Source organism: Bubalus kerabau, chromosome 10 (assembly GCF_029407905.1).
Source record: "Bubalus kerabau isolate K-KA32 ecotype Philippines breed swamp buffalo chromosome 10, PCC_UOA_SB_1v2, whole genome shotgun sequence".
Taxonomy (NCBI): domain Eukaryota; kingdom Metazoa; phylum Chordata; class Mammalia; order Artiodactyla; family Bovidae; genus Bubalus; species Bubalus kerabau.
In genome coordinates, this window is record NC_073633.1 from 93,671,261 (window position 1) to 93,685,936 (window position 14,676).

The following is a 14,676-nucleotide window of genomic DNA, read 5'->3' on the forward strand; positions in this document are numbered from 1 at the left end:
GACCTACCTGACTTGGTACAAACTGGTCTTTTGAGATGGAGGGCCCTGATGATGGATGGCATGACATGATGACTTTGAATATAGTTAAATATGAAAGGGGTAGTGTAATAGTGAAGTATCAAATCAAGCAACATTTACGTTTTCATTGAGCACCAACTTGTGCACTGACATGAAATCAGTGAAGTTCAGCCAGGGAGGTGTGGGGAGGAGGGCCCACTGGTTTTAAGTGGGAGACTCTGGGATTGGACCAACCCATTATTGCTAGTTGTGACCTTGACAAAGTCGTATCTCTGTATCTCAGCCTCCCCTTCTGTGAAAAATAAACACTCCTACCTCAGAGGGCGTACTTTTTAATTTTTATTTATTTGTTTAGTTTTGGCTGCACTGGGTCTGCGTTGCTGTGTGTGGGCTCTCTCTAGTTGCGATGTGCAGGCTTCTCCTTGTGGTGGCTTCTCTCATTGCAGAACATGGGCTCTAGGTGCGTGGGCTTCAGTAGTTGTGGTGCATGGGCTTGGCTGCCCCGTGGCATGTGGATCTTCCTGGAGCAGGGATCGAACCCATCTACTGCATTGGCAGGCAGATTCTTAACCACTGGACCACCAGGGGAGCCCCAGGGCTTACTTTTTAGATTAAATGAGCTAAAGTTTATTACCACACAGAAAGTTCTTGATAGACGCTAGCTTCTGTTACAAAAACCGGTGTAAGGAGAGAAATAGCTCTCTGAAGATATTTTAGAGAATTCTAATGCTATTTCTGCTTTTTCTCCCTTGGTCCTTTTATCCAATCACACCAGGAACCACTCTTTAATCTAAAGGTTGTATTTTGATTTTACAAAAAAGACAGCTTGACAGTTTAGCATCTGGACAGTTGTTTTTCGGTTTGTTTTGTTTTTAACCACCAGTGTTCTCTCTAGTCCCCTACCCTATCCATCAAAAGTAATCAGACAAACCCAAAGGAATGGAAATTCTCACATTTGGGTTGTCACTTTTTGTTAGCAGAAAGCAATGCGCCCTGGTGTGAAAGGCAACAGGCTGTTATATTTGGTCTTCTCACTTCCATAGCAAGATCGTAGTCAGGCTGATATCCAATTCTGTATGCTCGGTGGTGATCAAATATCATTAAGAAGACACAGAATCACTCAAGAGTATGAACTTGAGGGTAGTAGACAGTCCTTGTTTAAAACAGTATGATATGACTGCACAAGCAAGCCAATGACTAGAGCCCAAATAATCATTACCTTTATCTAAACTGCTTTGAACTCCCTGAGGGAAGGGATTTGCAAATGCAATCCGCTCTAAGAGGTCCACACTGGAGGATGGTTCCCGTAGGTCCAATTTAGCTCTAGGTATGGGGTGCCCTGGAGAAGGAAATGGCAACCCACTCCAGTATTCTTGCCTAGAGAATCCTGTGGAAGGAGGAGCCTGGTGGGCTGCTGTTCATGGGGTCGCACAGAGTCAGACACGCCTGAAGTGACTTAGCACGCATGCGTGCACTGGAGAATGAAATGGCAACCCACTCCAGTATTCTTGCCTGGAGAATCCCAGGGACGAAGGAGCCTGGTGGACTGCAGTCTATGGGGTCACACAGAGTCAGATGCGACTGAAGCGACTTAGCAGCAGCAGCAGCAGCATGGGGTATCCAGACACTTGGGTCTTTAGGCCCTGCCATGTTCTGTCAGGGCTGGTGCTGGAACTCAGGGCACAGTGGGACTGGGCAAACATACACTTCTTTAAAAGAGTAGAAAACCTGTGTGGGCCTGAAATCTTCATGGGGAAAAGGGGGAAGAACCTGGTCACGGGCGTGGGGGTGCTAATGTGTCAATAAAGGCCTCAGAGGGAGGCAGTACTGCAGCAGTTGTGGCCACAGAGGAAGGACATGTAGACTGCCAATGTGCTGAGGCCCACATTAGGGCTGCAGCAGCCTCTTGGCCGCCTGAGTCCTGGGCTGCCCTCTGATCTGAAACCTGATGCCGCTCATGGGCAGGGCAACAGGTGACAGGCTGGGCCTGCTCCCACCTGTGTCATCCCCGTATTACCTGTGTTCTCTCTAGCTCTTCTTACTCACCCCAGCTCTGAATCTTGACTACAGGGCACGGGTCCAATCACCCCATCCTCCCCAAAGTCCCTTTTCCTAGACCTGACACCACTTGAGGGCTTCTGACTGTTAACATTTCTGACTGAGTGTGGCCCCAGAGTTCAGGCAGCCAATTGCAAGTCAGGAAGCCTTACTCCTCTCATTCCCATGTAGCTGTGATGCTCATAGTTGTCCCCAGGCTTCTGGAACAAAAAGGTGCCATCGTACCCGCTCAGGTAGCCAGCCAGACCAATCAGCATCTGAGTAGAGAGGCAGAACATAAAGATGAGAGGCCTCGGAGAGAAGACTCCGTCTCTTCCACACTCCCCTCCCAGCTGCACCCAGACCTTGGCTTCCCTGACAACCGTCCACAGGAGGAGCCCCCAACAGTGGGGGAGCTGCTCTCCGGCAGCTGCTGCAGAGCAAAGACTCCTTTGTTTACAGAGCTCACGGCTTGAAACAAATCCTCTCCTGTGTTAAGGCCAAGTCCTTGGGTACAGTGAAGACTGAGTACTTAAAAAGAAAATAATCCCAGTGTGAAGGGCAGGGCTAGTGAGGGGCTTCCTCATTCAGCCTTTTTTCACTTGCTGTGAAGTAAAACACGACAGCTCATGGACGGAGGCTGTGGGTAGGGGCTGATTCCTGGGAGACTGCACCACTGAAAGGAAAATGAGGCTCCAAGTCAGGATGAGGAGCAAGGACAGAGGCCAAGTGGCTACACACCAGGCATAGAGAGAAGGGGAGAAAATGGGGAGGAGAACGCAGATGGATGCACCTCCTCGGAGCGGAAGGGAAAAGTCCTGGTGGAAACAAAGCCAGAAGGCCAGGGACTGGTTTCTCCTACTGCCAGTCTTCCAAAGGGAGGCCACCCTGGACCATCCCCAAACTGAACACATCAACTGCAAACTAAGCCTGTGAGTCGTGAATCCCTCAAAACGTTCGAGAGGATCGGCCTCTTCATTTCTCTTTCCTTGACCATCAATAGTGTAAAACTTGCTTTTTCACACATATAATCAGAAGCAGCTAAAACCTAAGAACTGTCAGCAAATACCAAGTGTCGGTAACAGCCCCAGGCTGCCTGGGCCCAACCCCTGCACTCGAGCTGGGCCGTGTGAAGGGAAAGCCTTGCCCAGCAACGCTGCTTCTGGGGGCTCAGATATGGACCACTAACTCACTTTTTTCTCTAAGTAGTTCTAAACAGAGTCATTCTCCATAGTTCCATGTCAAGACATAGAAATCAAAACTCAGCAGTAAATTAATATAAATCCTTATTTAAAAAAAAAGAGGAATCCAAAAGTCCAGAAGTTATATTTAATGTCAATTAATTTAATATAAAGTAATATAAGATATTGAGAAGACAGAGCCATCTGAATACCCAGATGAACTTAAACTGAGAAGTGACAACCAAATGAATGTTCCTTCCCACCTGGGATCTCAGAGGACAAGCCCACCTGGTGCATAAATTCCCAGACAGCTGGGCTGGTGGCATAGCAGGAGGAAATGTACAGGTGACTGGATCTCAGTGCCTCCCATATGAGGTCTCTAACTGGGGACAATACTTAGTACTCTCTGAACTACAAGTAATAAAGCCTTCCTAGCAGATGACTGTAAGGCTCAGAACAGATGCCAAAGGAGAAACACCTGGTACTCTGCCTAGCATTGAACAAGCACTCAAAATTCTATACCCTCTCAGTTCCCATAAGGGTAAAAGTAGTCCTGAGGGGATTTCCAGGTGACCCAGTGGTAAAGAATCCACTTGCCAATGCAGGAGACACAGGTTCAATCTCTGGTCCGGGAAGATCCCATATGCCATGGAGCAACTAGGCCCATGAGCTACAACTACTGAGCCTGTGCTCTAGAGCCTGGGAACCACAACGACTAAAGTCCACAAGCCCTAGAGCCAGCACGCCACAACAAGAGGAGCCCCGCAACGAGAAGCCTGCACATGTGATGAAGAGTAGCCCCCGCTGGCTGCAACTAGAGAAAAGCCTGAGCAGCAACAAAGATCTAGCAGTCGAAAATAACAAATTAAATTAGAAATTTAAAAAGTGAAATAAAACTTAAAAAAAAAAGCGTGTGTTAGTCGCTCAGTCATGTCTGACTCTTTGCAACCCCATGGACTGTCGCCCACCAGGATCCTCTGTCCATGGGATTCTCCAGGCAAGAATACTGGAGTGGGTTGCCATTCCCTTCTCCAGGGGCTCTTTCCAACCCAGAGATCAAACCTGGGTCTCCTGCACTGCAGGCAGATTCTTCACCATCTGAACCATCAGGGAAGCCCACTCTGCTAATTTTCTAACTCAAGAACTCATTCAAATCAGTATGAATAAGAGGAATTCACTAGAAAAAAATGCTGTCATAAAAATACAAAACACTAATGGCTAATAAACATACAAAAAAAATTTTCAGTCTAATTTAGGAAGACATGCAAATGGAAACACTTATATACCATTTTTTACTTTCAAATTGGCAAAGTTTTGGCAGTGTGATCCCACCAGTGCTAGCAATGAGGTGAGGGAAGCAAGCGCCCTCATACACTGTTGGTGGGAGTACATATATTATCACATTTTGCAGGATAACTTAACAATGTCTAACTCAAATCTAAATGTGTACATCCTTTGCCTCTTCAGTTCAGCTGCTGAGGCTCTTTTAGCCACACCTGCACAACTATGAGAAGACAAATGTACAAGGAAGTTCACTGCATTACCTTTTGTAATGACTCAAAACTGGAAGTAACATAAATACCCACCCGTAGAAGAGAGGCAAAATAATTTATGGCTTACATGTATAATAGAATATTATATATCCACTAAAAAGAACGGGGTACATTTTATATGCTGATGTGGAAAAAAGGTAAGATATATTAAAAATACAAGTTGTTCAATTTTAGTCTGTTTCTATTTGCATATATAATGTGCTGTTCATGTGTACTAATATATACACGTGAATAAATGTATACACACTTGTATTTGTATAAAGTTTCTGAGAGGATATATGAGAAAATGTTAATAAAGGTGGCTCTGGTGGCCTCTGAGGAATAGAAATGTGAGAGAAGGTAGCTTTTGACCTTTTATTTCCTTCTATTCAAATCAAATTTCTTGCTATGTGCAGGCATTTTTATTTATTTTAAAGCACCCACTTCCCTGGAGCCCCGGCACTCAGGACTGGGGCCAGTGTGAAGCAGCAGGCATTGGCCTCAGTACTATAGGGGAAAACTTCCTAGTCACCACTTCAAGGGTTTTTTTTTTTTCAGGTTTTTTTTTTTTTTTTATGTGAACCATTTTTTTTAAAGTCTTTATTGAATTTTTTACAATATTATTTCTGTTTTATAGTTTGGCTTTTTGGCCTTGAGGGCATGTGGATCTTAGCTCCCTGACCAGGGGCTCAACCTGCACCCTCTGCATTGAAAGATGAAGTCAACCACTGGACCACCAGCTCCCATGGGGCTTTCTGATTCTTTGACTAGCTTGGCTTCAGAACCTATGGAAGCTGCTTTGCGCATCAGTCTCTTTCAAGCAAGTAGAGCACAAGCAGACGGACTGCACTCCCTGGTGGCAGCCTTACAAAGAAGCCTCCCATTTCTCCCTTCACACAGGAACCAGGTGGCAGGAGGGGAAGGCTTCCGCAAAAACAGCGCTGCCACTGTTCTCATTGCGCTGAGCACTCAGTTCAGTTCAGTTCAGTCGCTCAGTTGTGTCCAACTCTTTGCGACCCCATGAATTGCTGAGCACTAGTGGACTCCAAAACCAGACAGGTACTCTCCAGATGCAAGACAGGGCTGGGTTTCCTGTGAAAAATCTCTGTGGAGCTGGTTCCCAGGCTGGACCAATGCAAATATTCAGTAGGTTCTGTGGCTTAAGTCTACAGTGGTAATGGATGTACTTGCCCCAGTACTGGGGGTGAGGCAAGTTAGGGAGGCAGCTGTATGATGGTTAAGACAGCAGACTGTAAGCCAGGCTGAACCTGGACTCTACCACTTACTGGCTATACTCCCTATGGCAAACCACTTATGGCTCTGAGTCCCACTTTCCCCTTCTGTAAAATGAGGATAGAACAGTACCTAGTGCATAAGGTTGTTCTGAGCATTATGTAAGTTAATGCATCTACAGTGACTAAAAGAGACTGTTCAATTGCTGCTCTCTTATTGTTGTTATAAAGAGACAAAAAGAAGCATAACATTGTTTGCTTCTTCTCTGGGTTTGGAGCTAATTTTGAAATAGGTCACCTACCTCATTTTCCTCTCCTCTCCTGAACCTGCAGGGCCTTCTCCCTGGTCCCCACCCCATGCTTTGGTACCTGCCCCTAAGCCCACCTGTCACAAATCACCACCCATGCTGCCTCTCACCCCCTGCCTTCAGCTCCAAGTACTCCACACTCCAAGAACACTTCATACCAGGCCAATTCCTGTCCCCTTGGTACCAAAAATCTCAGCCTCCAGTTAGGAAGAAAGGACTGGGTGAACACCCAGACTAATCCATCAGTCTTTTTAGGAGTGTTTGTTTCTCGGAGAGTAAGATGAATTCTGATTGGTGGAATTTCTAGTTGGAAGCCATGTGAAAGGACGAGGCCAAGCAACCTGCTGCGAGCAGGGAGGGGAAAAGAGTTCCCTGCCCTTGTAGACAGTCAGCTCCCCTAACTATTTCTGCAACAGATTCTTTCCCTCCATTTCTTTTTTCTTCCTTTTTTCAAATAAGATAAAATTCATGTAACATAAACCAGGCTTCCCAGGTGGTTCAGTGGTAAAGAATTCACCGGCCAAGTGGGAGGCATGTGTTCAATCCCTGGGTGGGAAAGATCCCCTGGAGAAGGAAATGGCAACCCATTCCAGTATTCTTGCCTGGGAAATCCATGGACAGAGGAGCCTGGTGGGCTACATGGGGTCAAAAAGAGTCAGACACACCTGGGCGACTAACCAGCAGCAGCAGCGCGTACCATAAAATTCACCGTTTTAAAGTGTGCAATTCAGTGGCTTTTAGTTTATTCACAAGGTTGTGTGACCATCACCACTACCCAACTCCAGACTATTTCATCACCCCAAAAAGAAGCTCCACACCCATTTGCAGTCACCGCCCAATCTTCCTTCCCCTTGTTATTGTTGTTGTTTAATCACTAAGTCACGTCCAACTCTTTTACGACCTCATGGACTGTAGCCCACAAGGCTCCTCTGTCCATGGGATTTTCCAGGCAAGAATACTGGAGTGGGGTGCCATTTCCTTCTGCAGGGGATCTTCCCCACCCAGGGACCAAACCCAGGTCTCCTGCATTGCAGGCAGATTCTTTACCACTGAGGCACCAGGGAAGCCCTGGCAACTATTAATGTAAATTTCTCCACAGATTTGCCAATTCTGGATATTTCATATAAATGAAATCATATAATATGTGGCCTTTTATGTCTGACTTCTTCCATTTAACATAATGTTTACAAGATTAATTCACGTTGCAACATGTGTCAATACTTCTTTCTTTTTATGGCTCCATAATATTCCATCTTATATATAATACCACATTCTGTATCCACCCTTCAGTTGATGGATTCTAACTCCATTTCTGAGCCCAGAGAACTCCTAAAAATACCAAACGTTTCACTGAAAACAGCTGTTCTGCGATGTCAGAGGGTTCTTTCTACAAGCCCACGAATTAAACCCCAACCTAAGACTGGGCTCCAACCCTTAGCAGAGTGCAGTCCACCACACTGCTCACCTTTCCCAGAGGTGGGTGCACATCAAAGAAGAAGGTGCGGTTGATATAGTAACTTCCCATTTTTCCAAAGTGAGTCTCATCCCAACTAAAAAGAAAACAGAGAAATGAAATTCTTAACATCATCATACAACCCAAATAGCCTTAATACAGCATGGTTAAATTTACAGTTAAAACCAAAGGCTACAAGTTTCAAGCAATTAATGAGAAAATCTGGATTTAAAAAAAGTGCTTTTAAAATGCAAGTAGTTTGAGGAAACAAGACATCAAGCTGGTCCTTAACCTGCATTTAGACAGAAGATAAAGGCTAGCAAATACCAACCTGTCGTCATAAATTTAAGTTAAATCTATACTTATTCTGTATCTTGAGTTTTTATTTATTTTAAAAAAGCAAAGAGTTTCCTATACTATAAAAAGTTTTGCCATAAGTTTTCTTCCAAGTCTGCTAACTTCTAACCCCAAGACTACTAAAAACTACATTATTCTTGCTGTTACAAACTACACTGTGGGCTGGAGTCTGATTTTGCTCCCAACCTTGTGATAATTAACCTCTGACTGTGAACTCTGATCTTGCTATAATAATGGACATGAGTTTGAGCAAGCTCTGGGAGTTGGTGATGGACAAGGAAGCCTGGCATGCTGTAGTCCATGGGGTCACAAAGAGTTGGACATGACTGAGCCACTGAACTGAACTTTTTATAAAAAGTAAGAGCTTTCTCACTAAGTTAACAATCAATCTAAAGCCCATCCTCATTATTTACTTGCAAATTACCTTGCAAGGAAAGAAGTGATTCTAGCACATTAGCTTTTAAACACAACGTAAAAATCCTGTTCTTCTACAAAACCACAGTAAGCCTTTCACCCCCCTACATGAGGGCTTTACAGTGGCAGGCCAGTTATCCAGCAGACCTGGCCCTTGGTGTGTCAGTCTCTCCCTGCAGCTCAGAGGAGCAGTTGCTTTCCAGTGACTATCCATCCCCAGGTCAGCTTCAATAAGCAGTTATCGCTGACCTACAACATGAGGGGCAAAACACGCTCTTAGCAAAAATACAGGGCTCTTTTGTTTGTCTTACTCCCTGGGTCTAATAGCTAGGCAGAAGGGTAAATCTACTCCTGCATCTGCTGAGCGCAGGGCTTGACATAAAATGAGGATGGTGACCTGGTGACATCAAACGGAGAAAATAACTTCCAAGCAGCGTGACAAACAGACTTGTAGACAAAGAGCGAGACCCGGTCCCAGCACCGCCACCCAAGGTGAGCGTGACCCTGCAAAGTCACTCACCCTCTCTGGACCTCTTTTCTCATCTCCATGAAGCAGACAATAATAGTATCTGCCAGTCCATCTCCCAGGGAGTTATCAAGTAACACATGTGAGAGAACTCTGCAGACTGTAGTCCCACACATGCAGGGCACTATTTAAACTGTCCCAACATTTGTGGCTAGTTTCAAAGTCTGTATGGAAACATACTGATAAAGGAGTATAAGATTTTTACTTTCAAGTAAAACTAGTAGTAATAGTCACACTTCCTCTTGGCTTCCACTGCATGTTTGTGGTGGGAGATAGTCCTCCCAGGCTCTCTCCGGTTCCTACAGACCTTGCAGGATATACCAAGAATGCAAGGTCCTGATAGCTCTTTACTCAGGCCATTTCTCTGGGTTATGCTTCCAGCAACCTAAAGACACAGAATCTCCCTCTGGGACAGAAAGCAGTCTGGTTTACTGCTTATTATAAAACAGCGGATTCCCCAAGCTCCATACACCTTGGCTGTGATGCAACCCACTGCATGTGCAGGCATTCACCCAGGCCCAGGGCATCACATGGGACACTAGGGGCAAGCGGAGCTGATGCCAACATACTGATGCCCATCCTGCTTGCTGTACTATGAGAAATGAAATCGGCTGTCTCTGACCCAGAACTTTGTCTCCTGGCAGCATCCATAAAACAGTGACAGACTAACTGATTAGTTGGTGAGTAGGGTAAAAATAAGGACTTCCCACGTGGCACTAGTGCTAAAGAACCTGCCTGCCAATGCAGAAGACGTCGGTTCGATCCCTGGGTCCGGAAGATCCCCTGGAGAAGGGAATGGCAACCCACTCCAGTATTCTTAACTGGAGAATCCCATGGACAGAGGAGCCTGGTGGGGTACAGTCCATGGGGCTGCAAAGAGTCAGGCATGACAAGTGACTAAGCATGCACACAGGGTAAAAATAAAACCCTAAACCCTGATGAGCAAAGGATTCCGAGTTATAGCTTTCCTTAAGAGAAAGGACAAGGCCCCTCAGGGACAGGGGTAGGGGATGACAGAAGACTCCCTAGATCTGGTAGTAAATGCTCTTGCCCAAGTGGTGGGGAAGGGAGGTAGTAAGAATCTTCCCCTGGCCTATCTATGAATGAGGCTGAGTGGAGAGAGGCAGAAATGAAACAAACTGTCTGAATGCTGCCTTGGTTACTGCTCACATTCTTCTGGGTAAAAGCAGGAAAAGATGTAATTACCAGTATGGGGCAATTAGCTGAGGAGCCGCAATATGGATGCAGCTGAAGAATCACGGAGCTCCCAAAGCTTACCTGATTGGTGCCCACAGTAAGGACCTTGCTATTCCATACAGAACTCTGGGCAGAGTGAAAACATTGAAAGGTCCTTGGGTGAGCTGTGTGCTCAAGCTCAAAGTGTGCCTTGCTCAGAGATTCGGAGCCACTCTGTCCCTCTGGGTCCCATGATCCCGCCCCTCTGCCACAATCTGAGCTGCTTCAAAGAGAAAAATGATGAAAGGTGAGGTTAAGGTCTCCCTGTCCCTAAAGGGGACTATAAAGGCCACACATACTCATCTTAGCATGGTGAGGAGAGGGGACTCAAGCTCAAGGTCCTGTTGGATGGATACAGGAGCGCCCTACTCAATCCCTTAGAGTTTCGGAGACGATCTGCCAGGTGCAGGGGTTACCAAAAGTGCCGAGGACTGCAGGGAGGACCAGAGCAATGAGCACAGGGACTGAAAGAAGAGGGTCCCTAAGCCCAGGGGCTCACCAGACACAGGAAAGTACACTGGGAAGAAGTGGGGCAAACCTGTCCAGGGCCTACAGGGAAGAAAGGCTTCCTCCTGCCCCCTGCATCCGGCACTGCCCAGACTCCCCACCTGGGAGCGGCATAATCTCTAGGTGGCTGTCAGTAGCTCCTGATGCAGGCCGATTAGACTTGTTAGTTCAAAGAGCAGGGAAAGCACCCAGATTCGACTGACAGGGTCTGAGTGAAGTTCCCATCTGGGAAGGGAAGGTAAAGTGCCCTTGTGGGTGGGGCCCTTGAAACTACTGTTGTGGCTCCCACTGCTGGACGCATTGTTGTATTTATCCTACACATGTCAAAGATTATCCCATTCAGGGACTGCTGCATAGTCAGAGGTGATCCTGTCCCCTCTCAAGGGGTCCTAGAGAAACAATATAATCACAAAAATGGGACATTACAGCTTTAAAGATGGAATGGGGTTGCGGGGGCGGGGGTGGGTGGCAGGCAGGTTCTCTATGAAATCAATGCCATCTGCTGGACATAGGCTTCAAGTACATATCTTTTAAAAGAAGCAACTATCAACCTACTCCTAAGCTCTTGTTGAAATTAAGAAGAGCCTGAACCATAGTCTTTGGCCTGATAGTGCTGCTTTGAAACTGTGGCTAGCAAGGAAACTGCTGAGTAAGCCTCGCTGGTGAAACGGAAGTGGTATATTCAAGAGCATAGCTGGCCTGGCCCTAGAAGCATCTTGATTTTTCAAACAGAGGTGTTAGCTGTCCCTTTCGAAGAAACTATTTTCCACTCCACCACCTGCAGCAAAGCCCCTGACTCAGTGAGGTCTTGATTCCCAGAGTTTCCTCTTAATGTTTGTGCCTGGTTTACTGATGGTTTGGCTAAACTAAAAGCAGATGGTAGCCACAGGGCAGCAGCTATCATCCAGCCCCACTGACAACTCTGGAAAGACGACTGCAAAAAGGGATAACTGACTGGCACAATGCACTGAATCAAAAGTCAACGCCTGTGCCTTAGATGATATTCTTAAGAAACAGACAAGTTATATTTTTACTTACTCTTAGGCTTTTTCCATTGGCCTAACCATCTGGTGTGTCACTTGGAAGGCTATATATATTAAGAAATTTAAAGCTCCCTTCTTTGGAGCCAATCATGGAAAAAAATCATGGCTGCCTGTCAATGGGACAATCTGGATCTCTCATGAAGATGCCCCCAGTAAAGGCCAGTATTTTATTAAGACTGATTAGAATCAAGCTGTTGATCAAACCTGCACCATCCTGACCACTGCCATCGCTGCCAGGATACCACCTGCTGCCACCAACACACCAGGCATGGAAATACATCTACCACCATGGAGGCACAAAGTAAAGGGCTGTTTGTTTCCAAAGCAGAGGCCATTGCTACGTTGTGGAAACTTGCGCTGCCTAACAAAAGCTGGCCTGTTTGTCTTGTAGTAAAGGAAGCCACACTGCATGGGTCACTGACCCTGCCTACTTCAAGGAAACTGACCATATCAGGACTTTGTTCCCCTCTCCAGGCTATCACGGCTGCCCTGCAGCTGCTGCCACCTTTTCAGGTTACAATGTTGATACTGCTATTCCAGTCCAATCACCTTCCTGTAGATATACCACTGTGGCCCTTGAAACTAAACTGTTTCGTGTTCTCAGCATTCCAAACCATCTACAGTCTGACAATGGTGTACCTTTTTTTTTTTTTGCAATGGCCCAGCAGTCAAATTATCCAATGACATTCCAAACCCAGACCATCCACAGGTATCGGATGTTGTCAGGCACTAAACAGTCTTCTCAAAAAGATTTCTGATTATACTTGCCTCACTTCCACTTGGTTCATACACTTCAGTCACATAGTTTGGCCACCTAAAACTAGGTGTTTATGTCCTCTTGGCCACCAACTGGGTAATGATCAGGATAAAAAGGGTGGAGCATTATAAAAACCTATTGGAAAATCTGAGATTCTTCCTTGACGACTCCTGGGCTTGGTGTGTCTCCCTTAACAGCAACTCCAGATCAGCCTGGGGGTGGGGGTGGGGGGGGGGTGCAAGATTTATAGGATTCTAACTTAATTCTAGTTCAGTTACTTTGATTTTCTCATTGGAGTGAGATAAAAATAAAGATCACTTGGTTGAGTACACTGCTTGTGAAGACCCTCTACAATAGCTCATGTGGGCCAAGGTGGGCGGCATAAGTCTCTGTCAATTTTCTGACAGTGCTCATGGAAGAAAGGTCTGGATATTAGTAGTAGGCAATAACTGGAGTAAAGGTGAAATTACAGGTACTAAGTGGGACACAGGGATTATATGGCAGTGGGAGGAAAGAAATAACCTTGCCATCTAGGGAAGGAACATCTTAGGACCCTGAAAATGTAAAGAGAAGGGAAAGAATTAATGCTGTTTGCCTCCTAGTCCCAGAGTCCATACTGCCAAAACACTATGATACAACTAAGGCAACTGGCAGCTGTATATAGCAATCTGACCTGTTGCTGAATCTATCACCCTGCTACAAAATCAGAAAAACTCATGTGTACATGGCCAGTCTTGAACTATCCTCATGTACCTGATGATATCAACATTAATCCCCAACATGGATCTCCCTTCACATGCAAAAACAAAGAATGGCACCACCTTCTATCAGTATGCATGCATGCTCAGTCACTCAGTCATGTCTGACTCTTTGCAACTCCATGGACAGTGACCCACCAGGCTCCTCTGTCCAAGGAGTTTCCCAGGCAACAATAATGTAATGAGTTGGGATTTCCTCCTCCAGGGGATCTTCCCAACCCAGGGATTGAACCCAAGTCTCATGTCTCCTGCATTGACAGGCAGATTCTTTACCACTGAGCCACCTGGGAAGTATGACTGATACAGATTCATATGCTTCTCCTGACACCCTAGGGACCTTCAGTTCAGTTCGGTTCAGTCGCTCAGTAATGTCCAACTCTTTGCGACCCCATGAATTGCAGCACGCCAGGCCTCCCTGTCCATCACCATCTCCCGGAGTTCACTCAAACTCATGTCCATCAAGTCGGTGATGCCATCCAGCCATCTTATTCTCTGTCATCCCCTTTTCCTCCTGCCCCCCATCCCTCCCAGCATCAGAGTCTTTTCCAACGAGTCAACTCTTCGTATGAGGTGCCCAAAATATTGGAGTTTCAGCTTCAGCATCATTCCTTTCAAAGAACACCCAGGGCTGGTCTCCTATAGAATGGACTGGTTGGATCTCCTTGCAGTCCAAGGGACTCTCAAGAGTCTTCTCCAACACCACAGTGCAAAAGCATCAATTCTTCAGCTCTCAGCTTTCTTCACAGTCCAACTCTCACATCCATACATGACCACTGGAAAAACCATAGCCTTGACTAGATGGACCTTTGTTGGCAAAGTAATGTCTCTACTTTTCAATATGCTATCTAGGTTGGTTGTAACTTTTCTTCCAAGGAGTAGCATCTTTTAATTTCATGGCTGCAATCACCATCTGCAGTGATTTTGGAGCCCAAAAAGATAAAGTCTGACACTGTTTCCCCATCTATTTCCCATGAAGTGATGGGACCAGATGCCATGATCTTCGTTTTCTCAATGTTGAGCTTTAAGCCAACTTTTTCACTCTCCTCTTTCACTTTCATTAAGAGGCATTTTAGTTCCTCTTCACTTTCTGCCATAAGGGTGGTGTCATCTGCATAGCTGAGGTTATTGATATTTCTCCCGGCAATCTTGATTCCAGCCTGTGCTTCTTCCAGCCCAGTGTTTCTCATGATGTACTCTGCATGTAAGTTAAATAAGCAGGGTGACAATATACAGCCTTGACGTACTCCTTTTCCTATTTGAAACCAGTCTGTTGTCCCACGTCCAGTTCTAACTGTTGCTTCCTGACCTGCATATAGG

The 14,676-nt window shown here is 45.9% G+C and overlaps 1 protein-coding gene across 3 annotated transcripts in view; it reads right to left on the minus strand.

Annotated features, from left to right (window-relative positions):
* The window catches only part of POMT2 (protein O-mannosyltransferase 2), a 43,257-nt gene that overhangs the window by 26,200 nt on the left and 2,381 nt on the right, over positions 1 to 14,676 (minus strand). For 2 of the 3 annotated variants that reach the window (XM_055538744.1, XM_055538743.1), the window contains exons 2-3: positions 7,774 to 7,858; positions 2,229 to 2,333 (exon numbers count right to left, since the gene is read on the minus strand). In XM_055538744.1, the coding sequence (XP_055394719.1) occupies positions 2,229 to 2,333; positions 7,774 to 7,858 (190 nt within the window). The remainder of the gene's footprint in view (positions 1 to 2,228; positions 2,334 to 7,773; positions 7,859 to 14,676) is intronic. The other variant, XM_055538745.1, reaches the window with a different exon arrangement.